Consider the following 26,613-nt stretch of genomic DNA (forward strand, 5'->3'; position numbering starts at 1 on the left):
ACGGAATATTCTTGATGTAGGAACTCATTGAATTGATTAACATTAATTAAATAAGGGAAAGCTTAAATATAATGTTGAATTATCGAGATTATGTTATCGATAAGTTTAGAGTGCACGACGACTGTTTGATTGTCGAACGTAGGTTGTCAGCTCTGGTATTTTTTCCAGGCGGCGGCCTGCACAGCTGTTCTTGCATTATTACGTCAAAACAAAAAGTTCTGTGACATCAAGTTTTAGAAATGTGTTAAATGAAAAGCAAGACTAACTTTAAACGAACAAAAACAAGTCATATGAAACGTTTCTAGTGTATCTGGAAGAACGTAAAATATGCTGCCTTTAGTAATGCAACAGGCGTCTTGACAGCCAGCAGGCGCAGGGAATTCCAGTAAAAAACGTCCAGGCAAGGCTGAGGCAGTGCATCTCAAACTGTGCAATAGACATGCAGCTTTCATTTGCCGCCGAATCTTAAGCCAACCAACGTCAAGTTCAAAATCAGCGCGCTCGGTTTTTCTTTTCGTCTGGCTGTCGCATTTCAACACACTCCCATACAAACTCACCACGCAAATCGCAACGGCCGCGCAGGCGTAGCCAGGCAAGCTACGTGCGCAGACAGCAGTAAAACGCGAAACACTTCACTGAAGCTGCTGCAGTTGGACGCAAGCACCGCGCTTTGCCCGTCTCCAATCTTTGTCCCGTCGTCGTTCGTTATTGCGCGTGTTGTGTACGTCTGTATATGTATCTGTGTCTGTGCCTATTTCTGTATTCTGTTTCTGTGTCGTCTATTTCGAATCGGAACATAAGCCTATAATAATGCTGTTCGAAGTTTAACAAATATTTGTTCATGTTTCATCACAATTTGTAGGCTTGGAGCAGCGAAGCTTGGCAATTTAAGTTGCAAGCGGTTTGATTTATTTAACGAGAGGCCCTCGTTTTAAACGGATAAATAAAAACCCCAAATCAACGAAATCATATCAAAACAAATCGAAATAAAAAAAATGGCCTGCTTAAGTACTTCCGGTCGAGTCGCGTGCGGTTCGCGTCGCCAACAAGCGCACAAATTTATTTATCGGTTATTCCTAAGCCCCAGCTTGCGTCGGCAGAGCAGCCACCTGTCAGTTTGTCCAGCGCCCGCTGAAGGACATGCAAGGAAATACGCACACTCACTCAATCCGCAATTGGCTCGTCGCTTTCATGGATTAAGCCTCGGCACTAACCAGGATAACCTCAGCCTGCTGGTGAGTAGAAAACCAGCGACGATGACATCGACGATCCCAGTGGCCAGTGGCCAGTGGGCAGTGGCCTGCTGCCAATTGGTGGCGAACCCGTTGATCGAGCATTTAACAAGAGTGTATTGCGCATGCTCAGACTGTTTGCCGCTAATGCGTCTGCGTGACTTTGGTTTTTGCTGCTGTTACTGTGGCTCGCTTTTCATTTCGCTGCAAAGCCAAAAGAAAACGAAAGTGAAATTGGTCGCCAGTGGCTGCGGCTCCGCTGTTGGCCATTGCTTTTGTGCAGGTAGCGTGAAAAAGCAAACGGCCGTCGACAACAGCAGCAGCTGCCGCCAGACATTGGAGCAGTTGTTGTTGTTGTCGTTGTTGTGCATGCAGCAGTGGGCACTGCCGCTGCCGCTGCTGCTGCTGCTGCTGCTGCTGTTTTTGTTAGCGGAAGCCTTCATTTATTTATTATGTTTATGTTGCTAGTTTTTGCGATCTGCAATTTTTATCATCGCATATTTGCAAGGTGAAACATTTACCAATTTTCTCCAAATACACTTTTTCAAAATATTTTATAATGTTGGCCTGTTGTCGTTTATTTTGCCTTAATTTTTTCGCTCTCCTTGTTTCGTTGCCAACATTTTGATCGTTTCTCGCTTTCCTTGTTGCCAAAGTTTAACAGCTGACTGTGAACTTCGAGCACGGCACAGTGACTCTAAAACGGCAAACTACCAATTCCTGTAAAACTGTGCAATAAATGCATAATTATCATGTTAAATATGTTGGTTACTTTTATCCTTTTATTGAAGTAAATGATACGCGTTTTTCATTTCATTTAATTATTTAAGGATAAATGCCATGCATAAAATAACGTATGCATGTATGAATCTGCAAATTTGTGTAATTTGTGTAATTTGTGTGTTTGTAATTATAATAGGTCTGTTTGTTTGATTTCTAATGTCATATGAGATTTATAGAGTTACCTTGTGTCAAGCATTTTCTTATATATGGGAATACCTGTAGTTTTATTTTCAATTATAGAAAATTCGATTACATGTCGTATACTTAATATTTTGTTATCCATTCTATTGTGAATATGTGCAGGTATTAAAATTTAAGCACCGCACAATTAGTGCATAATGCTATTTGCGGATTATTGTTTTATTGCACGCAATTTTCGCTCGCCTCCGGACGGCCCTGGATGGGAACTTGAGGTTGCTTTAATGGGTTTAGCATTGCACTTTTCGCAGACTGTAGGCCTTATTCCATTGCATTTATGCAGCGCATTACCAGGTCTATAAAATACTATGTAAATAATTTGTTTATAGTGTTCATCGTTTCAAGGTCTTGGCATTAATTAGCAATATGTGTTTTGGAAAGTGTGCTTGTGTGTGTATGTGTGGGGCTGCCACTGGCGCTTGGGATCGAGTGGCATCAAAAAGTAAAAAGGTCAAGTGCCCATAAAAACACACATTTTAATTGACTCTTTTGACACATATTAGGACCACGAAATGCTAGTTTAACTTAATAAGCAAAGCTGTAGAAAACAATATATATATATATACATCATATTGTTTTAAATTATATGAGGTATTAGGAAAGTGAAAAAAGTTTAAGTTAAAATTTGTATGCAGTCGACGTTTTTGAATTATTTATGCATTTTTCTGCTTGAAATTTGGTAAATGCAAATAAAAATTCATTCAACGCCAAGTGATTTTACGTTTAGCTCACACACGTATACATGCACACACCTGAGACACTGATACGTTCATCTAACCCTATCATAGGTAAACAATAAACAAAACGCAAATAGAAAGCGGACGTCGCAGCAACAGCGACGCGGGCAGCGACTTCAGCGACAATACTAGCCAAAAGAAAAAATAACGCTAACAATAGTCTTCAATAGCAATAGCAAAAACAAAAACAACAATGAACTATACATATACATATACATATACATATACATATACATATACATATACATATACATATACATATACATATACATATACATATACATATACATATACATATACATATACATATACATATACATATACATATACATATACATATACATATACATATACATATACATATACATATACATATACATATACATATACATATACATATACATATACATATACATATACATATACATATACATATACATATACATATACATATACATATATACACATACATATACATATATACACATACATATACATATACATATATACACATACATATACATATACATATACATATACATATATACACATACATATGTATGTATGCGCATGAGAAACTCACTCGACTTTCTTCTTCATTTCATTTGACAAACTGCGACGTCGCATTCGCTGACGCCTCTTATTTCATGTTGGCAATATTTTGCCAAAAATTGACTTAGACATCAATATATGTACATATGTCTATGACCGCATCTACATATCTATGTATATACATAAATACTCTATGAATTATTAACTGTCTGTACACGGTGCAAAGAAATGTGTATCAACGGATTGCTTTACATTGCTTAAAGTTTGTTATCATCGTCTGCGCATATGCCTAAGTTGGTAAATTTGATTTGAAATATTGTTGAAATTACACGAGTATAAATACTGCACGAATGTGCTTCGCCTTCTGACGCTGTGTGCTCGATGTTGCTGACTGAAGTTAAATTTAAATTTTCACTTTCATTTCGAACGCGTGAAATTTGTGTAGAGTTTAACGACTGCGTGTGAATTTGATAAGCAGTTTGAACTGTTTGATCAGTTAGAGCCATGGCTGCGAACTGGGCTATAGAGCCTGCCCAAAGCATCATTAGGTCGCGAGCTCTTTTGGCTGATTCGCTTGGCAGTCAGCATTTTGCGCATTACTCGCGAGCTGATGGACCCAAATCCGAATCTCGGTTGCTCGCGAAAGTGAAACCAATTCATGTTGCACGTTTTAGACCTGTTTTTTTCTTTTTATTTTTATTTCTTTTCTTTATATTGGATTCGACTGTGGTAATATTTTGAATTGCTTGTAGGTTTTATACTTTTTTTCATATTTTCTTGCGTTTTCTTAAAAGCTTGTTTTATAAATTGTATTATACTTATATCGTATAGTTATGCGATATTTTAAGCTTAATGATTTTAAATTTATTAATTGGCCTTGCTTCTCTAAACATCTCTAAGTAAAACAATAAAAATTGAATAAGTGCAATTTCGCTACAAATTAAAGAAAATTCTTAAAATCGATTTCATTACAATCAGCTCTTACCTACCTAAAAGATGTCACAGAAATCGTAGGCAATTTGACAACTCTAAGCCCAAGATCATATAGTTATCCGTTTATATAGTCCAACTAGTCTTACCATATATTTGAGCATATATGATATATATGTATCACAGAGTATTCAAGTTGCGGCCCACAGGTAACTATTCCTTTTCGTTAAATTTGTGGCGCAAAATGACCAAAAATAAATGCACATTACTTCGCTCGTAAATACGAAAATATAAATAATGAAAGATAACAGAAAAACCCTGGTTAAATGCTAACAACATCTGTCATATGTATGATTTAGCCATATCTTAAATCTTTGTCTTTGTTACCGTGTCTTCATTTTTGTGTTGTTGTTTTTTTTTTTGCGCTGGTCACTTTCACTGGCAAATGAGATTGCGAGACGAGCCAAAAAGCGAATTGCCAAAAAGTATTCAAGGAATGCAGCCAATATGTACGCAAACTTAAACCCAATAATAAGCGAGCGTTCTGCGCACTTAATCATATGCTGACAACGTATGTAAATGAAATTGAAATCTATAAAAAATGAAGGCACAGTGCACTGGGTATACTGTCTAATTGAGTTCCGACGACATTGGCCACATTGTTCCGATCCCAGGCATGCCAAAGTGAAGCCAACGACTTTCATTCACATGCCTTACACCTGTTTTTTGCTGCTGCTATTGATGTGTATGTGTGTGTGTGTGTTTTTTTTTTTTTTTTGTTGACTCGTGGGCATGCATTGGGTCTGAGTCTTATGGCTGTTTGGTTATTTCGCTTCATTTCTTTGGCTCGTACTTGCTGACCTAATTCAAAAGACGCATGCGTTTCGTGTCTGTTGTCCTAAACTGGTTTTGTTGTTTCGGGCCGCATTGATTTGCTGCTCTGGCGGCCAACTGTTAACTGTTAATGATTTCTGCGTTGTTTTTCACCCAGCAACATTTTCGAATTTCGATTTGAAAGCCAAAAGAAGCGCCGCCATCGTGTAGCCGTTAAAAGCAAGTTTGCAGCTATTGGGCAGCAGACATGTTGCATAACTGCACAGGCCCATACCCAGCTCCAGCCTCAACCCGAATCAGTTCGGGAGGCCGATCTCATCTGTCGGCCCACATTCCATCAAGTGGATTCTTTGAGGCTTTGGCCCAACATATTCAATACCTTATCAGCAATACTCATACAGCATTCTTGTATCTTCTTGTATCTACGTACATACAAATACAATAAATATTCTAGACTGATTGCATAGATTGGGTAGCCCTTTGGCGGCTGAGTCTGATGCGCACACGCGGGCCGCTAATTTCTTTTTATCGATTTGTGGTCATCATTCTGAAGATCTGAGTTGGTTGATGCATACATTTTTTTGGTTAGCCCTATTGTTGATATTTGTCGCATAGACTGGCGCAATTCGGATGAAAAATTTCACTTAATTTACATTTAAAGTTGGTTAATTGCTTGCCATGAATCGATCAACGGAGTTTCATCATTAAGCATTGACTTCCTGCTTAGACAACAACAGGAACAGAAAGCACAACAACAATAACGATTATTAAATTGAGCAGCAAGTACATAAAGTTTGCATTAATTTGTAGCACGCGTCGCATTTGATTATTGCTATTGGTAGTTTGGTATTTTCGGATTTGGAATTCGGAATTTGGAGTTACAAGTTTGTCATTTACTTTTTGCTTTGGCTAGCCAGCCAACATTTTATATAATTTTCATTGGCTGCAGGATAAACTTGAATTTTACTGGTTTTCGCGCATTGACTTGTTTGCAATTTGGCTGCAGCTTTAAGTGCCTTTTATTCATTTTTTGCTTTGGCCTGCTTTTGACAGATTTATATAATCACATGCGCTCAATTGTCAGTCAATTAATTATGTTTTGAGCTCGCAATGCCGAAGATAAAGTATTTTTCGGTGATTTCAATTAGTCGGAAGAGAAGCCTTTTTTTTTTAAACCACCCTAGATATTTATTGTCTGTGTGGAAAATACGGAAAGTCTACTTGTTAATGTGAATATGAATTAATTTACTTTACTGTATATACTATAACCTCTAGGACCTAGAACTATAACCGTAGGACCTAGGAAGCCAATAATTTTACTGTAGTTACCTGTGCAATGAAAGTGCACACTAAGATATTGGATATTTGAAAAATTGGATATTGGAAAAATTCATTCATCTGGGTGGAAAATGCGGGTCACTATCACTATCGAGCTTATTTTTAAAGCCATACATCAGAACTGCTTCGGCAAATTTGGAATGATGATGATAAACTATTGTGTGCAACTTTTCAATTTAATTTCCGATGTGTGTTCACACACCACAGTTGAGTTGACAAAGCCATTCCCGACTGACAACGTGCCTAATTCAAACTAGTCTGTAACTTTTGAAGGTACCTATGAAACTTGACAAATGACAGATGACCTGAGTTCTTGCAGTATCGGACCATAATTTATATTCAGCGGTCACAACATTTTTGGTAGAATATTATAATACATTTTTGTTTATTAGGATATTTTGATCAATATATATAGCAAGCCATTATCGATATTAGACCATTTCATATATCTGTTGTAGGCTCAATCAAAATCATACCAACATCTGGCAACTATGTCAACTATGTTAGCTCCCTTATAAGCAATCGGCCTCAAATTAATTTTTTGTGCGCCTGAGAAGTATAACTGATCTTTCTTGATTTCTTATAGTTTTGGCTTTGTAAAATCCTTTTGCTCATATATCTCTGTCATTTGCATCTGCGCTGATTGGCTCCTTTTATTTTGGCCATGTGCAACTCCGTCAAATTGACTTCAATAATATTGCAGTGACTTAAAGTACTTATTTTTGATGAGCCCATTTCTGTAGTCATAAAACCATGACATATGGCAATTGCGACATCTTCGGGCAGCAGTCTTTTGTCATCTAACTTTAATATCGTAAACATGCGTTTTGTCACGGCAGCTTCAGAAGCATTCTCAATGCGATTGGTAGACGCAACATGCCTAGAGAGTTACGTCCGAAACCAAATACAAATTCAAATACAAATACCCAGCCCTCGACACTTAACATTCATACTCACTTGAAATGCGTGCGATGATATCGCTTCGCTGCCTGTTATATTAACACGTATGCTAACGAGTCTCCGATAAAGAAGAAGACAACTTGGCAACATCAGCTGCTGCGTTACTGCTAATGTTGGCTGGCGTCAACAAATATCGCAGAGAGAAAATAACACTTACCGACCATTGCGCGCGATTTATGCAGCCAATTTTCGTCCCAGCTCCCCGCCTCCCCTGCTCCTCCTTAACTCCTACATAACTCATCGGACTTTTGATTATGTCAGCAACGTCCACGACCAAGACGAAGACGATGACGATGACGACAAAAAGGGAAAGTCCAAAGTGTCGTGGGCTTGCGTTTGTCTTCGGCTTCGGCCGCTTCTTGGCGGCGGCCGTCAACCAAATGCTGCTTCACTCTTTTGTCTCTTTTGGCCAATATTATTATTGTTGTTCAATGTGACATTGTGTTTATTGTTGGGAGCGCTTTTGCTTTTGCTTTTGCTTTTGCTGACCGTTGTTTGCTACCCGTTATACCTGATCAGCTGAAAATAATATAAATGTTTTCCTAAGTTGAGCAAAGCAATTAAGTTAAATCGAAAATTTGCAGGTTTTCCCCCCGTCAGTTATCAACTCTCGTTAACTGACAGCAAATTTCACTTCTTGTGGGAATTATCTATTCACCCCAATCATTTATAAACATATTTTCAATTAACAATTAACAATTAAGAACTTTCTGTTTTTCTTCTTCAATTATTACACATTAATAGTTCCCTGCAATTATCCATGCCATAAATAGAATACAAGAGTCAGAGCTTATATAAAATACGAAGCAAGGCAGAAAAGGGTTGGCAAGCCAGAGATACAAAGTGTGAAAATTATGGATGAATGACATTGGACAACCCGATTATACACATTATAATTATACAAAATCTCATCTTTGCTTGTAGGTTTATTAAAAGTCTGCTTAATTGCATGTGTATATATAAATGTATAAGTATATGTATTGCAGTGGCATGATAACACTTCTTAGCAGCTTCAGCATTTCCAGTTCTAAGCACTTTCAGCACTTACAAATTGATTAATGTGCACTTATGGCTCAAGGTCGGCGCAATAAAAATTAAATATAGTATTATTAACCGTCTTTGTATGTTTTTCTTCTGCTTTAAATCATTTTCATATAAGCTGATTCTACCAAAAAGAAACAAGAAAAATCAGTTTCCTAGCTCTTACTTTTTGGTTGTTTGACAATCAGCGAGTCGGCCAGTTAAAATGTTCAGCATGGTTAGAGTGAAACAAGAGTGATTAATGGGTAATATAAAAATAAATTATGATCTGGCAATAGGATCAATCAATAACAAATGCAATATTTTGCAATTACTTGTCAGGCTGTCAATCAAACGTGTGCCCAATCAAAATTACATCAATCAGGGCATTTGTGAGCTACTTGCAAATGATTAACAACCTTTTTGATTTTTTATTTGTGTGTATGTTTTGTGGACTTGTGTGAGTTGCTTATAAGTTTTTGCACATTTCAATTGCTTTGTGGCGATTCGGTTTCATCTTCAATTGCAATCGAGTTTAGGCCGCTCCAAAATCCGCACGATTATTTCGTGGGAGCGCCCCGAGGCCCAGAGTTAAAATTTCAACGACAGCCACTTAAGTATACTTCGCATCGTTTGTTTTGTTGTCCCCCCGGTGTGTGTTTGTACTTACCTCTCAATTTGAGTTTCAGGCATCGCACCTTAAGTGCTGTGAATGTTTTAAGGCGTCTCGCATATTTTGCATAAACTTTGTTTTCGAAACAATTATCGCAATTACTTTAATCTTGTGCGTCTGCGCGAAAATTTACAGATAAAAGATTCATCGCTTTGGCATTAGTCAATCAACTGACAATAGGTGGTTCGGGTCTACTGCCTGTCACCAATCGACCTATTGCGGTTTTGCCCTTAGGCAAACCACACCGAAGAACCTAGTGGGTATTCATTTCCGAAGTTATTTTGCTTTCTCTTTTTATTGCCTTTTACGTTATTGTGCTTCACAGAAGTAATAGGATTAGTTTAAACCGAGCCGGATATAATATATATTCGTACGGGTTATTACAATTTTGATCCGTCTTTTGGCCAGGTTGGAATACTGTATGAACCGCAACGATATAGCATTTGCCATTTCCAATTCTAACGCATTATCTTTGCATCACATTTATGTTATTAGTCCGACTTCCTATCATGTCAATGAGTGCAGTCTATTTTGCTTTAAATGTTGCTCTCTGCTTATATAAGAAACGCATAAACTGAAGTCAGTCAAAGTCCTCTGCCCGCCAGTGGCAGCCAAGTGCGACGAATTTTGTGCTTCCTACAATATTTGTGTAGCACGCAATGCTAACCAGAAAACTGAAGCAATTCCAGCTCCACAGATCTATATTGGTAACAATATTATTGAAGTGACAAAATTCTTTAAGAAGTCCTAGAGTCAAGCAGCAATTTGACATACTCATCACCAGAGGCAGAGGTGATAAGTAATATCCGCGAATTTTGTTGGCCGATGGTGGGCCACCTGGTTGTCTGCATGGCTGACTGTTTGGTCATTGGCCACTGACCATAAAAACCATTTAAAAGTGTATAAATTATTCAACGTAGTTTGCGAACGCAAAAGCGGCCACAATTAAATGAATTTTTTCACGTTTCTTAACTGGAAAGCAAAAATGTAAAAAAAAAGAAATGAAATGAATGTTAGGTTTTTGTTTTTGATTTGTACGCATCTATGTATATTGACGTAGCTTACGTTTTAAGCTAGCTTTGTACTAATTTTAATTTAACGCACATATTGAAAATGAAACTTTTCACGAGCTGAATTTAATTGGCTTTTTAAATTTGATGCGTCGATTTTGTAACAGTCAAGTTTGGATAGCCGACGATGCCATCGCTTTCTACTTCAAAGCCGCTAAGCTTCGAACATATTGATGACACATACATACATATTTATCTGAGTATGTACATACATATGTGCACTCTTACTTAATATGAAACTGGGTCATTACAAGCCCAATGTGAGTGAGATATTTTGAATGAACACAAAGGCCAGCGATGGTCAATATTTATATATAAATATATATGTGCGTTCAATATATACGTTTTTTTCTTGTATTTTACAATCAACATTAATGAAAAGTTATCATCAAACCAGTTGATGCGCTGTGTTGTTCCACACGTGTACCAAAGAGTATCAATTATAATAATGTTTATGACGCTGAAGACGGGGACCGGATAGGTAGACTTGCCAAGGGCGTTAAACTTTATGGCCATCGATGACGGCCATTGGGCTGCAGGATCTGCATGCATCTGGGTCAACATGCTTGTGCTTGTTTGCGATTGCAGAGATGCGTAATAGCCACGCCCAGCTCACCACAACACAACACATCAAATCACATAACTTAACTCAAATATTTGCAGCTCAATTGGCTTTGGCTCTAAAAGTTGCCTCCGTTTGGCAGCAGCTTTCCGCGAGCTGTTGACAGTTGGCAACATAAAATTTACATGTTATCGTGTTTACATGCGCACCAGTTGTATTGACAGTCGTTCGGACTGACAAATACAAGAAGCAAACATGCACATAGCCATAGCCTAGGCATGTAAATATGCCAAATAGCGACAGTGTTGCATAATTCCATACAAGGGAATTAAAAAAAAAACAAGAAGAAAAGAGAAAAAAAAAAATAAAAAAAATAAAAATTTGAAGAAAAATACAATATGTTTACACCTTCAGATAATGTTCATTAAATTTTTAAACTAATATTAATAATAGGTGTGTTCGAGTGATGCAGTGCCTGACTATCCTAACAACCATAGTACGCACACTCAGACAGTGTCGGTACTTCTTTAAAATGCTACTTACTTATAAACCAAAAGAGACAAAAAGGTTGCAAGGTTGTTGAACCCATTGAAAATAGGTAGAAAATTGGGTACAATGATTTGCTATATATGTATGATACAGAAGGCTTCTCCGACCTGTATGCATTAACCCTTGAACTTTTGAAAGTTTCTCCAGTGATTGCCCGCAAACATTAGGTTTGTTTCAAATCGTCGATAACTTTCTGGGTATAGTATACACAGTTCTCGCACATTTGTGCACTTACGCGCATTACGAGTTTTCATAATCATCGATAACTTTCCCCATCCAATCAATCGACAAAAACTATATCGAAATCCTGTTTCAAAAATATATCTCTTAGGTCTCAGGGCTAGATTCACCAATCCGCCTGTCTGTCCGTCCGTCCATATGTATGAAGGATATGTATAAGGATCTCAGAACCTATAAGAGTACGAGCAGTACGAGTTATTTTGTATATGAATAGAAGCATTTATGCGTTTACAAGATTTGAAGTTTTTGGTTAGCGTTATAAACGATAGATATCAGTTCGTTTCGTTTCTTCTTCTCCACTGGCTTTTAACTAGCAAGCAGCCAGGCAGATTTTGATCATTTTTCGACCAGGAAGGCACCCTCTCAAAATACTAATTACCTAGCTTTATAAGTCTCTAAAATTAAGGTACATCCTTAGATGCAGACTCATTTGTTCATGGACAAGGACTAATATGTAAAAACTGATAAATAGGTCTCGTTGGCTTCAGCAAATGTGTGCAACAAGCAGAAGAAGCTTTTTCTGAATCCATAAAGCGTACATGTACATATGTATATTCTGAGTACGCTTCAACAGATGGGTCGATATAGTCAAGTCGTCGATTATCTTTGAGGAGACTTTAAACTGGAAATATTTCATATGTACTATTCCAAGTTTATATCAAATTGGTAAATATCTATTTTTAGCCTAGAACATGTACATACAGCTATAGCACAGTCTTTATATAAAAACTATATAACTTTATCCCCATATGCTAAACAGACATGGTACTTATTCACTAGGTATAAAATCAAGCCAAATACATTTTAACTACGCTGAACGTTGACCCTAAGATAGCGAAAATATATATCTTTTGCAGTGTGACAGCAGAAGTTTATTGCATTTTGAGTGAAGGCTGGTGATTTTTTTTCATGCGAATCCCAATCAATGTGCTGCATACCTCCTCCCGCCCAACCAACCTAGGGGCGCAGTCATGTAATGTATGGCAAAAGCGAAAGCAATCTACGAATATATGCTAAGACTGTCTACTTGCTAAACGGTTTAAAATATATAACTTTATAAGAAAAAGAGAAGCATCCGAACATAATACTCTATAATGCTTGTTATAATCATCACAGAGGACCCTGAACGGTTAAGGCAAGGCATTGTTAGTTCAACAAAATTGAAGCGTGCTAGTCTAATATGGATACAGAAGTTAAATTGACTAGGCCAGAAGAGTTGATTTCACCCGTAACTAACTTATGAATAAATATTATACAAAGCATGGTTTTACGATTAATAAAAGCAGGAAAATTAATTATAAGAAGTCTACTCGAGTATGACGGTAACCGCACACGGGGATCACAATTGAAACCACGAAGGGTAAACAACAAGAATTGTGTGGCCACTGCTAACGAAATAAATGAATAGAATTCGCAGATAGTTTATTTCATTCCACTTATTGCTTTTATTTAGTAGCCGTGTTTTTGGCTAAGACTCTTAACAATATACTAGAGATTTTAAACCTGTGGAACCCCCACATAACACATTATTTATATTTGAATTTTATGTATGCAATTGCACCCTACAAATTATTTGTACGCACATGTACAACAAGAATCAACAGTCGAGTCGATCAACAACGATCTTGTTTAGAATTTATTATTATTTTTACTATATTCCTTATATATACGCAAAATTGTATTTACATTTGATGGATATAGCTGCATTAGGAACGATCGGTTGAAAATAAAGTTCTTACATTTTATGGCACTTTAAGAAGAATCGGTCGAATAATAAGTTTTTTGTATGGCAAATTAATCGAAATCGCCATTACAAACATTCTGGTTTCCTTCTAAAAATGTGGGTTGGTATGTCCCGAGGCATGTCATTTCCCATTTCCAACGTAATCCCAACCATCATCGATGTCCATAGTCTAAGGGTGTCGAAATCGACGAAGAAGGAAGTTGCAGTTCGGCCTTTGATAAAAAGCAAGACGTCAAATTGCTGATCGATATTTTGTAACTCTAAATATTACAGTTAATACTTGCGTAACTTCCTCTCAAATAAAATTCTACATATATACCAACACAAGAGTACATGCACACACGCTTTATGTACAATATACGCACAGGCTCCGATTCGATTTCTTTAGCCCACATTGGGATATGCTTTTCGTGAATCGATTTGGAGTTCGTTGTCCCATCTTTATGAAGTTTTCAACGCTAAATATAGCATCCAAATGTGTGCATATGTACAAACCAAAAAGGGTTATTCTATATCCTCGCTATTATAACATTGTCATGAAATGTGTAGCCCATAGAATTAGACATCTTCGACACCATAAAGTATATATTTTATTGATCAGTACAAAATTTGATTTGATATAGAGATGTCCATCTGTCTGTTTCTATGCAAACTAGACTTTCAGTGTTAAAACTGTGTCTCTTAACTTATATGCGTTCATACATATAGACAGACAGGTATGGCTCGCTCGACCCAGCTCTTAATGCCTATCTATGCGTCCTCATACTTGCTAAATGCATTGGCACAAAACCATCATACCCATTTTATCCGTTGTCAATGGGTTCAGGGTATTAAATAATAGATGTGTCCGGAAAAAGGCTGTATTGGCAACACTTGATGTGTCCCGTGCGGCCTCCTACGCGACGCTTTGTTGTACGGGAACAAAAGGATATGTAGGCACAGTTGAACTTGGCGGCAAGGTCAAGAGTCGTGACGAGAGCGCTAAATAATAAACTTTAATTTGTTGGTGATTTGCCGCTGTAATTTTCCAGTTATTAATCTTGCTGCTGTCGTCTAATATAAGTGTCAAAAAAAAGTTGCTTTTGGTTCCACTTGCTTTGGGGCAGCAGCAAAAACTCGTTAGTGCTGCTGCCAGCAATTGAAAGTTGTTAAGTGACTCAAAAACAGTTTTTTATGTACGAATGTAGTATGCTGTTTTGCTGCTAACTTTGGGAGTTATGACCGTTTATCCAAGCGATTTTTTACTCCTGTAATTTTCACACTTTATTATTAATTGCAGCGTTTATGGAAAATTCGCTAATCGCACTGCCACTGTTCTTATATTTTTTCAACCCGCAGCAAAACTCACATAACTGCAGTAACAACGCACAGTACTCGCCCCGATCAATGCAGAGTTTACGCACACAGAGCTCCGTTCACACACAGCAACCGGCTGGACCCGTGAGAGAAATACAAATTGATCCATATATAATACTCGATGATGAGCTGAAGTATTTCTACGACGATGTGAGAGACGTAAGTATAGTCAGCAAAATATGTACATACATCAAGAGTGTAATGGCATGTGTTTTTTCTTTTAAAATGAGTATACGTTTTTTAAAAATAATTATTTTTGAGCAAATATTTTTCCTCCTGCCCCGCTTAAATGTGAGTAACATAAATCTAATATAACTATTGCTTATAAATAATCATTAAAACATTTTTAAAATAATTGTTGCACATTTCAAGAAACTTCTTTTGTGCACTTACAACTTTTGTGCTGCAAATAATTTACATGACATGAGACACTAAAATTAGTTCAAAGCAAGTTTTTTAGGAAACCATTTAAAATGAATTCACATTTTATTTTTTGTTTGAATTATTGCTTACAGCCAAGCAACATTTTGTAAGCCATAATGACATTAGGGAATTTTCTACACTGTGCGAATTTGTATATACAAACATTAAACTGTTTTGTAATTTTGTACTTTCAGGAATATAAAAGTTCCTTTTGTTTGTTAATCAAGTTTTTTTTTAAAAGATCTTTCTCGTACTGTGAGTTTCAAGATATATTGAAACGGTCTATTTTAATATGAAACTTCAGAGTTGTGGAAAGCTAGGCCCTTGGCTATACCATTAGGCCATGTACAAAACAAGAGGCGATACAGATATCGCGGTTGTCTCGCCCCTAATAAGCGTAACCAAACTACAATAATATTATTTGAAATGGGTTACAAAAGAATTTAGTTTGTAGTTTCAAGAGCAATCACAACTCCTATTATGATTACTATTATAATTGTTATTATTTTTTATTATTATTATTAATATTTAATAATTATTATTTGTCAAATCTCAAGTTTTTGCTTAGCTTACATAAGTATCTTCCTCCTCAATTAATCGTTACAGTTGCTACAGTCGGGGACATCGCAGTCGGAATTGGATACCATAGCATGCTACTACTTTGATGGCCAGGGTAAGGCGCTGCGTCCTATGGTGACCATGCTGATGGCCAAGGCATTGAATTATCATCTGAACAACGAATCACAGTAAGTAAGCTAACTCTGCCTCGGTGGCACATTTTTGTTGAGCAGTGTAATGATTAGCAGACCTCTGCGAAATGTGCGCATTCTACTGGTGTCTATGAACAACAATTAAAGCCAAATTATAACTACATACATACTGATTAAAAATTTATATTTACCCATTGACGTACCCTTGACAGCCAATTAGTACACAAGCAACGACAGATAGCCCTCTTCTCGGAGATGGTCCACTCGGCCAGCTTAGTACACGACGATGTCATCGATCAGTCGGACTTTCGGCGCGGCAAGCCCAGCGTTAATGCTCTATGGAATCACAAAAAGGTAAGCCATTGATATCAGCTAAAATATGCGCTTTGGTCAACTGCGCGATTAGTTGCAACGAACTGTTTGCAAGCTGCCAATTGAAATGAATAACACCGAAAATGATCAAGCTGTTGACTCAATGATTTCACGCGACTCCGACTTGGCCATCAATGGAATAAACTTTATTGAGACTTAGTCAATATGTTGCATCATTTGCAAGGCCTTAAAGCAGAGGCCGTATAATAATAGACTGCCTTTCCCGCTAGCCGATTTGAAATTTTCAGTTTCACAGGTTCAAATTAAATTTGGATTTGGACATCATTTTGAATGCCAACACGAGCGTTTATCCGAAGAAATAATTAACATTTCTCGGTTCGATATGATCAACAGCTTGCTCCATATCCCCATTACTTGCCCAACAAATTGGTTTTGTCGAAACATTTAACTGTACTCTTATATATTTATATTGTCGTTACAGGTCACAATGGCTGGTGATTACATATTGTCGATTGCCTCGATTATGATATCGCGTCTGCGCAGCGATGATGTGACGATCGTATTGAGTCAGGTGAGTTAAATACAATTTTTGAATGCCATAGTCTAAATACAAAATATTTGAATAAATGCATAAAGCAGTTTATCCAAACACTAAGTAACCTTGTCTAGGACTACATAAAAATGGGGACCAGGTTTGAATCCCATTATATTGTAAAAATGTAGGTTACAGGCACCACTGAGGTCGGGACGATGAACTGAGTCTATTTACCCATGCCCGTCTGTATAACGTGTCGTTCTCTGTAAATAAAAAATTATGGAATTGAAATTTAAAATATATATTCTTTCGAATAATTCGATAAATATTGATTTTGAGATTAGAGCTAGACACATCGATTTTACTATTTAGGCTATCGTATAGAATACCTCCCACCGTTCCCCCATAGTTTCAAAAGGAACTTAAATAGGCGTTTTAGTGATTTAGGAAGTTTCACACGTTAATGTGGTAAATTGACTAAAAACGATTGTGTCAAAGGTTTTTGTTTACCATCCAATGGGTTTCAAACTTGTTGTGAAAGATTATTGTCGAAATGCATATATATATCTTTCAGACTTTCGTTAAGGTAGTATAATAAATTGTCGACAATCGGATAATGGGAGGATAATGAAGCAAAAACTTGCACCGGGAAACGCCGTGAAATGGCAACATGTTTTTGTACGATAATGGGTCAAAAATATATTTGCTTTCTGGATACATCCATGCCTGTTAGTAATTATCCGTGCAAACTGGGGGCTAATCAGATTGTCATACTACTGTGCATCTATTGCAGGCAATACATACGCCATAGTCGGCCAGCTGTGAGTGGCGAGTTTCACAGTGCTCCTAATGTGTCTAATATATAAGCCAAATGTGAATTTAAAGGCGAATTAAAATATTGAAAAATTAAGAGGTACAGACGAGAGTGCCCGTCATGGGAAAATGAAGGAAGATATCCAAAAAGTAAAATATGTAAACTGTACAGTCAAAGTTGTACTCTTAGCTCTTATAATTTTCGAGGTATGCCTAAAAACCGTGTCTCAAAATCAACTTTTATCGATAGGCGGTGATATCGAATACAAATTATTAAATCGTTTATTGTACCATTGTCTTTATACCCGTTCTACTAATACCCGTTCTTCTAAAAGTCCGGTACACGTGCTTAGTATCTGGGGTTCTCAGATCACAGATCTGTATAGAATTTTGCATGCAGTTTGAACAAAAATCTCTATATATAAGACTGATTGTCCTGACTAACTGACTGATTAGTGACCAACGCACAGTCCATACCGTAAGAGCTAGGAAGCTGAAAAATTCACTGTAGTTACCTTATGTGTTGAAGGGAAGTATGGAAAAATATGTGAGTGAAGCTTTAAGTTTTGAACGATTTGCATCAAACTTATTTTTAAGGCTCTACATAAAAACTTAATTATAACGAGTTTCAGCAATTTAGAAAATTCCACCCGCAACTGCGTAAATCTGGCAAACAAAATTAATTTAACTTTTTAGGTTTTAATCGACCTCGACTCTTACCACAAGACTAATAAGGGCGGAAACCTCTGATTCCAACATTTGGTTTTTTATTCAAAGCTCTTTAAACATATTTTTAAATGGAAGTGGAGTTCATGATGGAACGAATTTTCAATTTTTCACGGATGTGTACTTAGTGGAAAGGAAATATCTATAATAATTACCACAAAACGTTCCACGGGCAAGGCCGGGCAATACCCGCTAGTATATATATATAGAGCTGGCAGATTACATATTTAAATTAAGAAAGTTGTTCGTTTTGTTCGGGACTTCTTTGTATCCATGGGAAAAACCTGTTCAGTTATCGTTCACAATCAACGTGGTCGATTTTACTTCCTGGAACCCTGGAAATGTCCAAGGCAAAGGCGAAGGGCAACCAATCGCGATTTTATTACAGCCTTCACTTTTTTTCAGTATAGTTGCACATATATACTATGACACATACATATGTACATAAATTGATACTTGTATTAAATGAACATATTTAAACACGTCCCCTCTACTTAATGCTTCTTTGTGTTTGTGGGCACATATAATACATTTACAAAACAAGTAAGAGGTTCTAGTCGGGAGCTCCCGACTAGGGGATACCCTGAACCCTCTTCTTCCAACATCAAATGCATATATATATTCTATTTTAGAAGCTACATGTCAAGTTTGGTGACTCTAGCTCTTATTATTTACCAAAATTGCCCAAAAAAAAAACAGAATATCGATTTATGTTGTTATCGATTGCTTGGAAACGGTGTAAGTTATCGATTATCGGAAACAAACTCGATCTGCGCGGGAACTAGGAGCATCTACATCTAAAATTTCAAGTCTCTAGCTCTTATAGATACTGAGATCCTTGAGTTCATACATACGGACTGACGGACGGACGGACAGACAAACGGACATGGCTAGATCGACTCGGCCATTGATGCTGATCAAGAATATATATACTTTATGGGGTCGGAGATGCTTCCTTCTGCCTGTTACATACATTTGGATTTTGCACAAATACAATATACCCTTATACCCATTTTTAATGGGTTCAGACTTCTCAAACTCAAAACACTTTCGCAGCAATGTCACAAATTGACGAAATGCCAGCTAACAATTTCACTTTCAGTAGCAAGAGTCCGAGAAAACTGGTTCAATATGTGACAATTTATTTCTAATTTGGCGCTGCTCTCTTCTAGTCTCCAAAATCGACGTGTGCGACCGGAGATGAAAATTTTATAAGATCGGAGAAGACTTCTGCTGCTTGTTACATAAATTCACATTACTTTTTTACATTTATTTCTTTATTAGATTAGATTAGCATGTGTACAGGTATAAGAAATGCTACGGCAAAACCCAAGACATCACTTTATCTTAGAAGTAGTTTTGCAGTTGCTTTGGGATTTTTTTTGTGTAAACCCCAAGCATTGTATTTTGGCTGTTTAGCATTTTCGTTCATGTACAACGACAACAATATATCAGGATGACGTATTTGATATGCTAAACACGTCTAAATAATTTCAACGGCTTCAAAGACGTTGATAGCATTATATTATTGGTAGTTCGCTCAACTGAAATAAGTATTTATTGTTCTGTCTGTATGGTGGGTTAAACCAGTCTGTTACGGTTTAAAATGTGCAGTTGTTAGGAATCTGAGAAGAGCAGATTACAATTCATGAGATCCAATTAAAGCAAATCCCAAAAACCTTATAAAAACATATATGAAAAGAAAACATAAGTTACCTAATATCTCTTAAGTTATTTTATTCAAATACAATTTCAACCATTTCTCACTGGTGAGAAATTAAATTGACTCGTAACTATCTGGCGTCTCGAGTTACATTTGAAAGTTGTAAGTTTCGTCTGATCTACTTTAAGCTTCAAAACCTTATGAAAAGTGTTTGAACAATTTTAGACATTTTATACGTGTTACACAGTTTCCCAAAGTCCACCCTTAGATAGAAATTGCGGACATATGTTGTATGGGCAAAAGTTGTTTTTTTTTTCAACTTTTGGATTTTTAACACGAGACTAAAATGCGTTGATTTCTACGAGGTGTTCGGGTATGCTTAAATTTCCCTCGGGTGGGAAATCGATGGATACTTCAAGCAAAAGACTTGTACCGGGCAAGGCCGGGCATTACCAACTAGGATATAAATAAAACTGTTTCTTGGCAGCCTGACTGATAATTGGTCACCAGCACAGCCCATAAGAGCCATAAGAGTTAGATACCTGAAGTTTTTTCTGTAGTAACGCAATGTGATAAAGATGCACGCTAAAATGGGTTTTTGAAAAATTGCAACCGCAAGTATAGAAAATCACGAAAAACGATTGTTCGAAACAAATCAAACATCTTTTTGAATATTGATCCGATATGTCTTTCACACTTTTTGTAAAGACGAAGTTTCAAGTTTTTTCGATGGGCCTTAAACTTATTTTCAAAACTCTTGAAAAAAACCTAATGATCGCCTATTGGAAATTCAACCCACAATTGTGAAAATTTTGAGGAAACTTTTTAACTTTTCTGCTTACCGTCGGATCTGCTCCAAATGCAATTTCAGAGATCTTTGTGAACATATATTTAAAACGTTTTTCGCTTCATCCACCGCTCTTTGATGGAAAGTGAGGATCAAAGTTTAATTTAACTAAACCAACTAGAGCCAGGTCACAATAGTGCTTGGGAAATATCTTTTGTTAAAAATGAACTTGTGCAGCAATTCGAAAATAAAAAAAAAAAAAAAACAATAATAAAAGACTGCTCTCATTTTGAGGTTAAAAGAAAAATGTTGTCAGCAGCTGCTTTAAAGGCCTCAACTGCAATTACTTGCTCTTTTGTTGTTGTTGTATGCTGTTACTGTTGTTGATGCTTTTGGCGTCAATGGTACGCACCGATCGCGCCTATTTCAGTCGCATGTGTTAATTAGTTAACATTGAAAGCCAATATGTTGTTTTGCTTCTAAGGCAAACTGCTCAGAAAAAAAAACAAAGAATGTACATTAAACAAGCCAATTCGCTGGGATTTGGCCAAAAATATGTATATGACCGTATCGATGTCCGAGTTGTGTCTCTAGCTCTTACCTTGGGCTCCTTAAGCTGTGAGTGACAAACGACAACTACAACAATTTCCACCAAATCAGCGCCCACGTATATATATATTTATATATATTTAATCGTGTAGACACCAAATACTACCCCGCCGTTTGTTTGCTCAACATTTTGACAATTGCCTGCGAAATTGTCAAAGTGAATGAATGAATGAAAATAGTTATGCGAGAAGCACAGACTACAAACAAAATCGAAATTAAGCGAAGGGCGCGCCAACATTTTTGTGCAAATAAAAATACCACCTTAACTACGAGGGTCTATTTTAAAATAAAGATGTACAGCACGAATATTTGAAGTTTACAAAATTATTATTTTATCTGTTCCGTTTACTTGATTGGCATATAAATTTGTTTTACAAATCATATTAACTCCCCCCATTCATAAATGTGTTTATTTCTATTTGAAATTCTTTTCTTATTTCCTAAAAACTTTGGTACTCAGTGTGACCTATTACCCTTCATAAACTTTTTGCGGATGGGATCGTGGGTATCTTACGATAAATCAAAAACCTGTAATAAAAGCCCAGTCGAATCGAAAAGCCAATATTCGAAATTACATATATTTTTGTTATTTAAGGAATAACCCTCGGACGGTTATTTTATGTCCATTCATTTATCTTTGGTGTGGCACTATCCACCCTCCGATCATCTTGCTCTCAATGAAATTTTATTTACACCAACTATTTGGCACATCTGTGTTTGCCCTATTCATTTGAACAGTCAGCCATGCGGAAGCTACCCGCAAGTATCTATAAGCATATTATCTATGTAAATTTAAAAAGTGGCCTCACACACAGCCGATTATCTGTCTAAACGTAGTTTTATAGCTGGAATCATACAGTCAGCAATCCAATTGGAAAGAGTATTTCGCTGCCCCTTTACCCTAATGCCTTTTACCCTAATGGAACACCATAGATAATTCATCTTCTAAAAATCTTCAAACTAAAAACGGTTCTACGAAAGTTTTTTGTTTACCGTCCTTCATCGGCTTCAATAACATTTTTAAAGATCTTTGTCAAAATTCATATGATGGGTGTTTCGCATTTTTTTCTCTTTAAATCCATTGATGAAAATGGGGGTCAAAGATTTTGCAGGTGACATTACGAACTCAATTACATTTCCAAGAATGTGTATAAAAAATCATTTGAGATGTCTTTCACACTTGCATAATCCAAGCTTCCTCGGTAAAAAATGCGATTCAAAGATTTCGTTGGTGAAGTTTTAATTTTTGTCCGATATGCTTCAAACTTATTTTCGATTGGGAAACTTCACCCGCAACAGTGGTAAATTAGCGGAAACGGTTTTATGAAAGTTTTTGTTTACCGTCCCATTGGTTTCAAACTCAAATATCTTTGACAATTTATTTTATAGGTGCCATGGGCAAGGCCGGGTTATACCCGCTTAACAGTTATCGTATACGTAATTAAGGAATATCAAACCTTATGGAAAGAAATATAAAGAAATATGTTGCTTAAAATTGTAAGAAACGCGACGACCTTATTCCGAAACAAACATATGCACTATGAAATAATTTATAAATAAATCTCTTCGTTTCTTGAAAACCGATCGAAATTAATAAGTAGCTTCCGTTTTAAAATCATATCACGAGAATTCAAATATGACTGCCAAGGGTACCAAGAGAAATACATGGGTTTTCGATCAGCATTGACAGACTAAATATAAGTTTTTGGATTGTAATCTGTAAGAATTGTACAGTCGACCATTGACAAAACATCTAATTCACGAATAAATGATTAATATGTAGGGCTGGGGGCGATTCAAAACTGGATACAGGGCAGCTCCTGGTCGGGCACTTTTGACTGGAGCAACGTTGCTCTGTTATGGTCCTGTCCTATCAACCAAGGCGAACTTAGATTTAAACAGCAAACATGACACTAAACTGCTAACAAATTGTTTATTAACGTTTTTTTCTTCTTCAGATTTTAACAGATTTGGTCCAAGGCGAATTCATGCAGCTCGGCTCGAGGGAAACGGAGAACGAGCGCTTTGCACACTATTTGACCAAGACCTACAGGAAGACCGCATCGCTGATTGCAAATGCACTGAAGGCGGTGAGTAATCCCGGCAATCAAAATGCGATTGTTATTGCAATTGCAAATATTAATGCAATTAGTAGGCTGCAAATTGATTTGGTCGAATGCGTTTGTCATTGTGCCCATTTGGACAGTTGATTGGCCAGCAATTGACTTTGAATTTCTGTTTTCACAGACCGCCGTCATCGCCCAGGCCGATGACAATGTTGCCGAGGTGGCCTTTCAATATGGACGCAATATTGGTCTAGCCTTTCAGCTGGTAGACGATATGCTGGATTTTGTCTCTTCCACAGAACAAATGGGCAAGCCAACAGCAGCTGACTTAAAACTGGGCCTGGCTACAGCGCCGGTCCTCTTTGCATGCGAAAAGGTAAGCCCCGGCCTGACTTCCTCATTGCTGTGACAACACGCCGGCTATAAAGTATATATTAAATAATGTTCATACCTGTCGCAACATCTGCTAATTGTTCAGAACTGTGTTTGCATTGGTAGCTATGTGCATTTTCAACTTGGTGCTTTATGCTTGATTATGACGTTGATGATATCATAGTGCTGCTGGGAGTATGCATCGTGTGCCATCAAATGCGTTTGTAAGGCGTTTTCGATTTCACATCAAAAACGACTCTCAGTTTATTATGCGAAGCGCGATTAGCACGCGCGTGCAATGCGTTTTAAGCAGCGCTCTAAACGCCAACGCCAACAGCAGTGACAAAAGCGAGCAGTGTACCAATCGCTAAGATAGCCAGTTAAATAGTTAAAACTAGCCATGTACATGCGTATCATGAGGCCATAGAGGCTAATGATAATGTGTCTGACTGATCGCATTGGCATGCGGGCCCGAGACCGAGCCCACCTGAGTGTGAGGATAGCGCTATGTATAGAAAACTCTTACAATAACTAACAACAATTTGATGTTTTATCTTGCAGTATCCCGAGCTCAACCCAATGGTAATGCGTCGCTTCAGCGAACCTGGAGACGTAGAGCGGGCCTTTGAGCTGGTACACAAGTCGCATGGACTAGAGCAAACGCGTTTTCTGGCTAAGAAGCACTGCAATGAGGCGATACGTCTGGCACAGGAGTTGACGGAGTCTCCCTATCAAAAGGGGCTCCAAGTTGTTGCCGACTTAGTCATCAATCGTATGAAATAGGATTGATAAAATATATACAAATTAATATATACACATATAAAATTAAGTTTTAAGCAGGCAGGCAACACGTAATGCTAGTTAAGTCAACAAATGAGAGAAACAAGCAAAAATTTGTAGGAAGAAAACTAGAAAATGGTAAAGACAACATTTATTATTTAGTTTTTAAGCATTGTTGTTGACACTGTAAATAATTGCATAAAATGTAAACAAAATTTTGTAAGAAATTACCTGGCGGAAATACGATTCACGTACGTTGTATATACAAACATGTAAAATTCAAAAAGAATTTTTATTAAACTTTATATGCAATGTTTTTGAAAATCTATATGTATTTTAAAAAACCACATACGATTATTTGTGAAGCACAGCAAACATTACATAAATAATAAGTTGTAAAAACTGATGAAAGCTAAGCTTTGCAAATATAAAAATTTGTAAATTTGCTTAGTTAAAAGTAATATCAGTTCTTACAGTTTGAGATTTTTGATAAATTTAAATGTCTCCTATGTTATTAGTCAATGCAAACACAAAAAAAAAAAAAAATATATATATATATATATAAATATATATAGTATATATTACAAGCAATGCTTAATGAATTAAGAAAATAACATTATAATTGTTTTTTATTTTATTTTTTTACGACATTTCATGCTTAAATGGTTCAATCATCACTTCATGCACTTCGCCACCAATTTAACAAGCACAAACTTCTGATTTATAAATTTTCTTATCTATTTTTTTGTAAACTTCTTTTAATGAAATTACCTGAGTTTTGAACCGCTCGTGCATGAAATGCACAAAATTTTTATATAATCACCAATTATTACTAGTTAAAACCATTTGGGTAATAAAAAAGAAAAATTACACTTTAAACAATACTACCCAGTCTTAATTTAAAAATATAAACAAACATGGTTTATTTTTGGTCCAATACCAAGAGAACAATTTTTGTAAAACGAATTAAATTAAATGTTTAATGAATGTAAATTTATTTAAGAACCATTTGTAATAATAATAATAATTAATAGTGCAGCCCTAAACTGATTTCAGTCCCTTGTGCGGTTTTCGAAGTAGTCTCGTTAAGCCAAAGGCACCTTTATAAACGTGTAAAATGAAACAACTTTAATACATCGCTATATTTGGATAGCAAGAAAATCACATGGGTGCTCGGGTAATTGGTCATAATAAATGACTTTGTTTTGATAATTATAGTTATATTACGAAAAACATGAATAAAATACAATTTTGTAAGACATGCCGACGATGATGTCAATAAAAAATATAATAAAAATTTAAAACCCTTAAACATTCTGATTGATGAGCACTTTAGTGAAAAGGCCATTGGCAAAAACTGATAGTAAAAATAAACTAAGCAAACAAGTCATTGTGAGTAATGGAGGTCAGATAGGCTTAAGTGAATCTCATTTAGCTGACACATTCCGAGCTCGCAGCTATGCCCAGCTTAACAAACATCAACAAGTTTGCAAGAGCTCCTTAATTGGGTTAACGTTAACAATGGAGTGCCACACGCAATATTTTACAGCACATGCTCGAAGTGTTGCAGCAGGAAACCCCCAAGCCCCAATTCAATATTGACGAGTTTTGGGAACTTTCTATTTTGATGCGAAAAACACAGGAATCGGGTCGAATTAGGGCAACTGTGGCATAGTTTACTAAAAACAACAGTGCCTGCAGTTCACTACAAAATAAGTTTATTTTATGTCCAATCCTCGTTGGGCTCAGCAAACGAGACGGCCCGGAATTACAAACAAACAAACGCGGCAGCGGCAGGGTGCGTAACTGGCAAAATATTTAAATAGCCAGAGCGAGTTATGCAAACTATGTGCAATCCTGGCTTCAAGGACATGCGCGCCGCTCACGTGCAGCTTGTGCACCGACTTAACCTAGACTATAAATAACTAACTGGCTAGCGACGCTGCCTAGACAACCAAATTGATTTGGCAGGCTGAAAGTTGAGACCAATAACCGTACCAGGCACGGATCAGGGAGCC

The 26,613-nt window shown here is 36.8% G+C and overlaps 1 protein-coding gene across 2 annotated transcripts; it reads left to right on the plus strand.

The window, feature by feature from the left end:
• The first annotated feature begins 175 nt into the window (after positions 1-175).
• Positions 176-25,104, plus strand: LOC115761903 (decaprenyl-diphosphate synthase subunit 1). Of its 2 annotated transcripts, XM_030703921.1 has the most exons (9): positions 176-721; positions 863-1,235; positions 14,761-14,937; positions 15,808-15,947; positions 16,124-16,265; positions 16,726-16,815; positions 23,336-23,467; positions 23,625-23,819; positions 24,377-25,104. In XM_030703921.1, the coding sequence occupies exons 2-9, from the start codon at positions 996-998 to the stop codon at positions 24,596-24,598; spliced, it is 1,338 nt and encodes a 445-aa protein (XP_030559781.1). In that variant the 5' UTR covers positions 176-721; positions 863-995; the 3' UTR covers positions 24,599-25,104. The 2 variants fall into 2 exon arrangements, with proteins under 2 accessions (XP_030559781.1, XP_030559778.1); XM_030703918.1 differs by having other exon boundaries at positions 176-1,235.
• Positions 25,105-26,613: the final 1,509 nt, after the last annotated feature.

Source organism: Drosophila novamexicana, unplaced genomic scaffold (genome assembly GCF_003285875.2).
Source record: "Drosophila novamexicana strain 15010-1031.04,08,12 unplaced genomic scaffold, DnovRS2.1 tig00000512-arrow-arrow-pilon, whole genome shotgun sequence".
NCBI lineage: Eukaryota > Metazoa > Arthropoda > Insecta > Diptera > Drosophilidae > Drosophila > Drosophila novamexicana.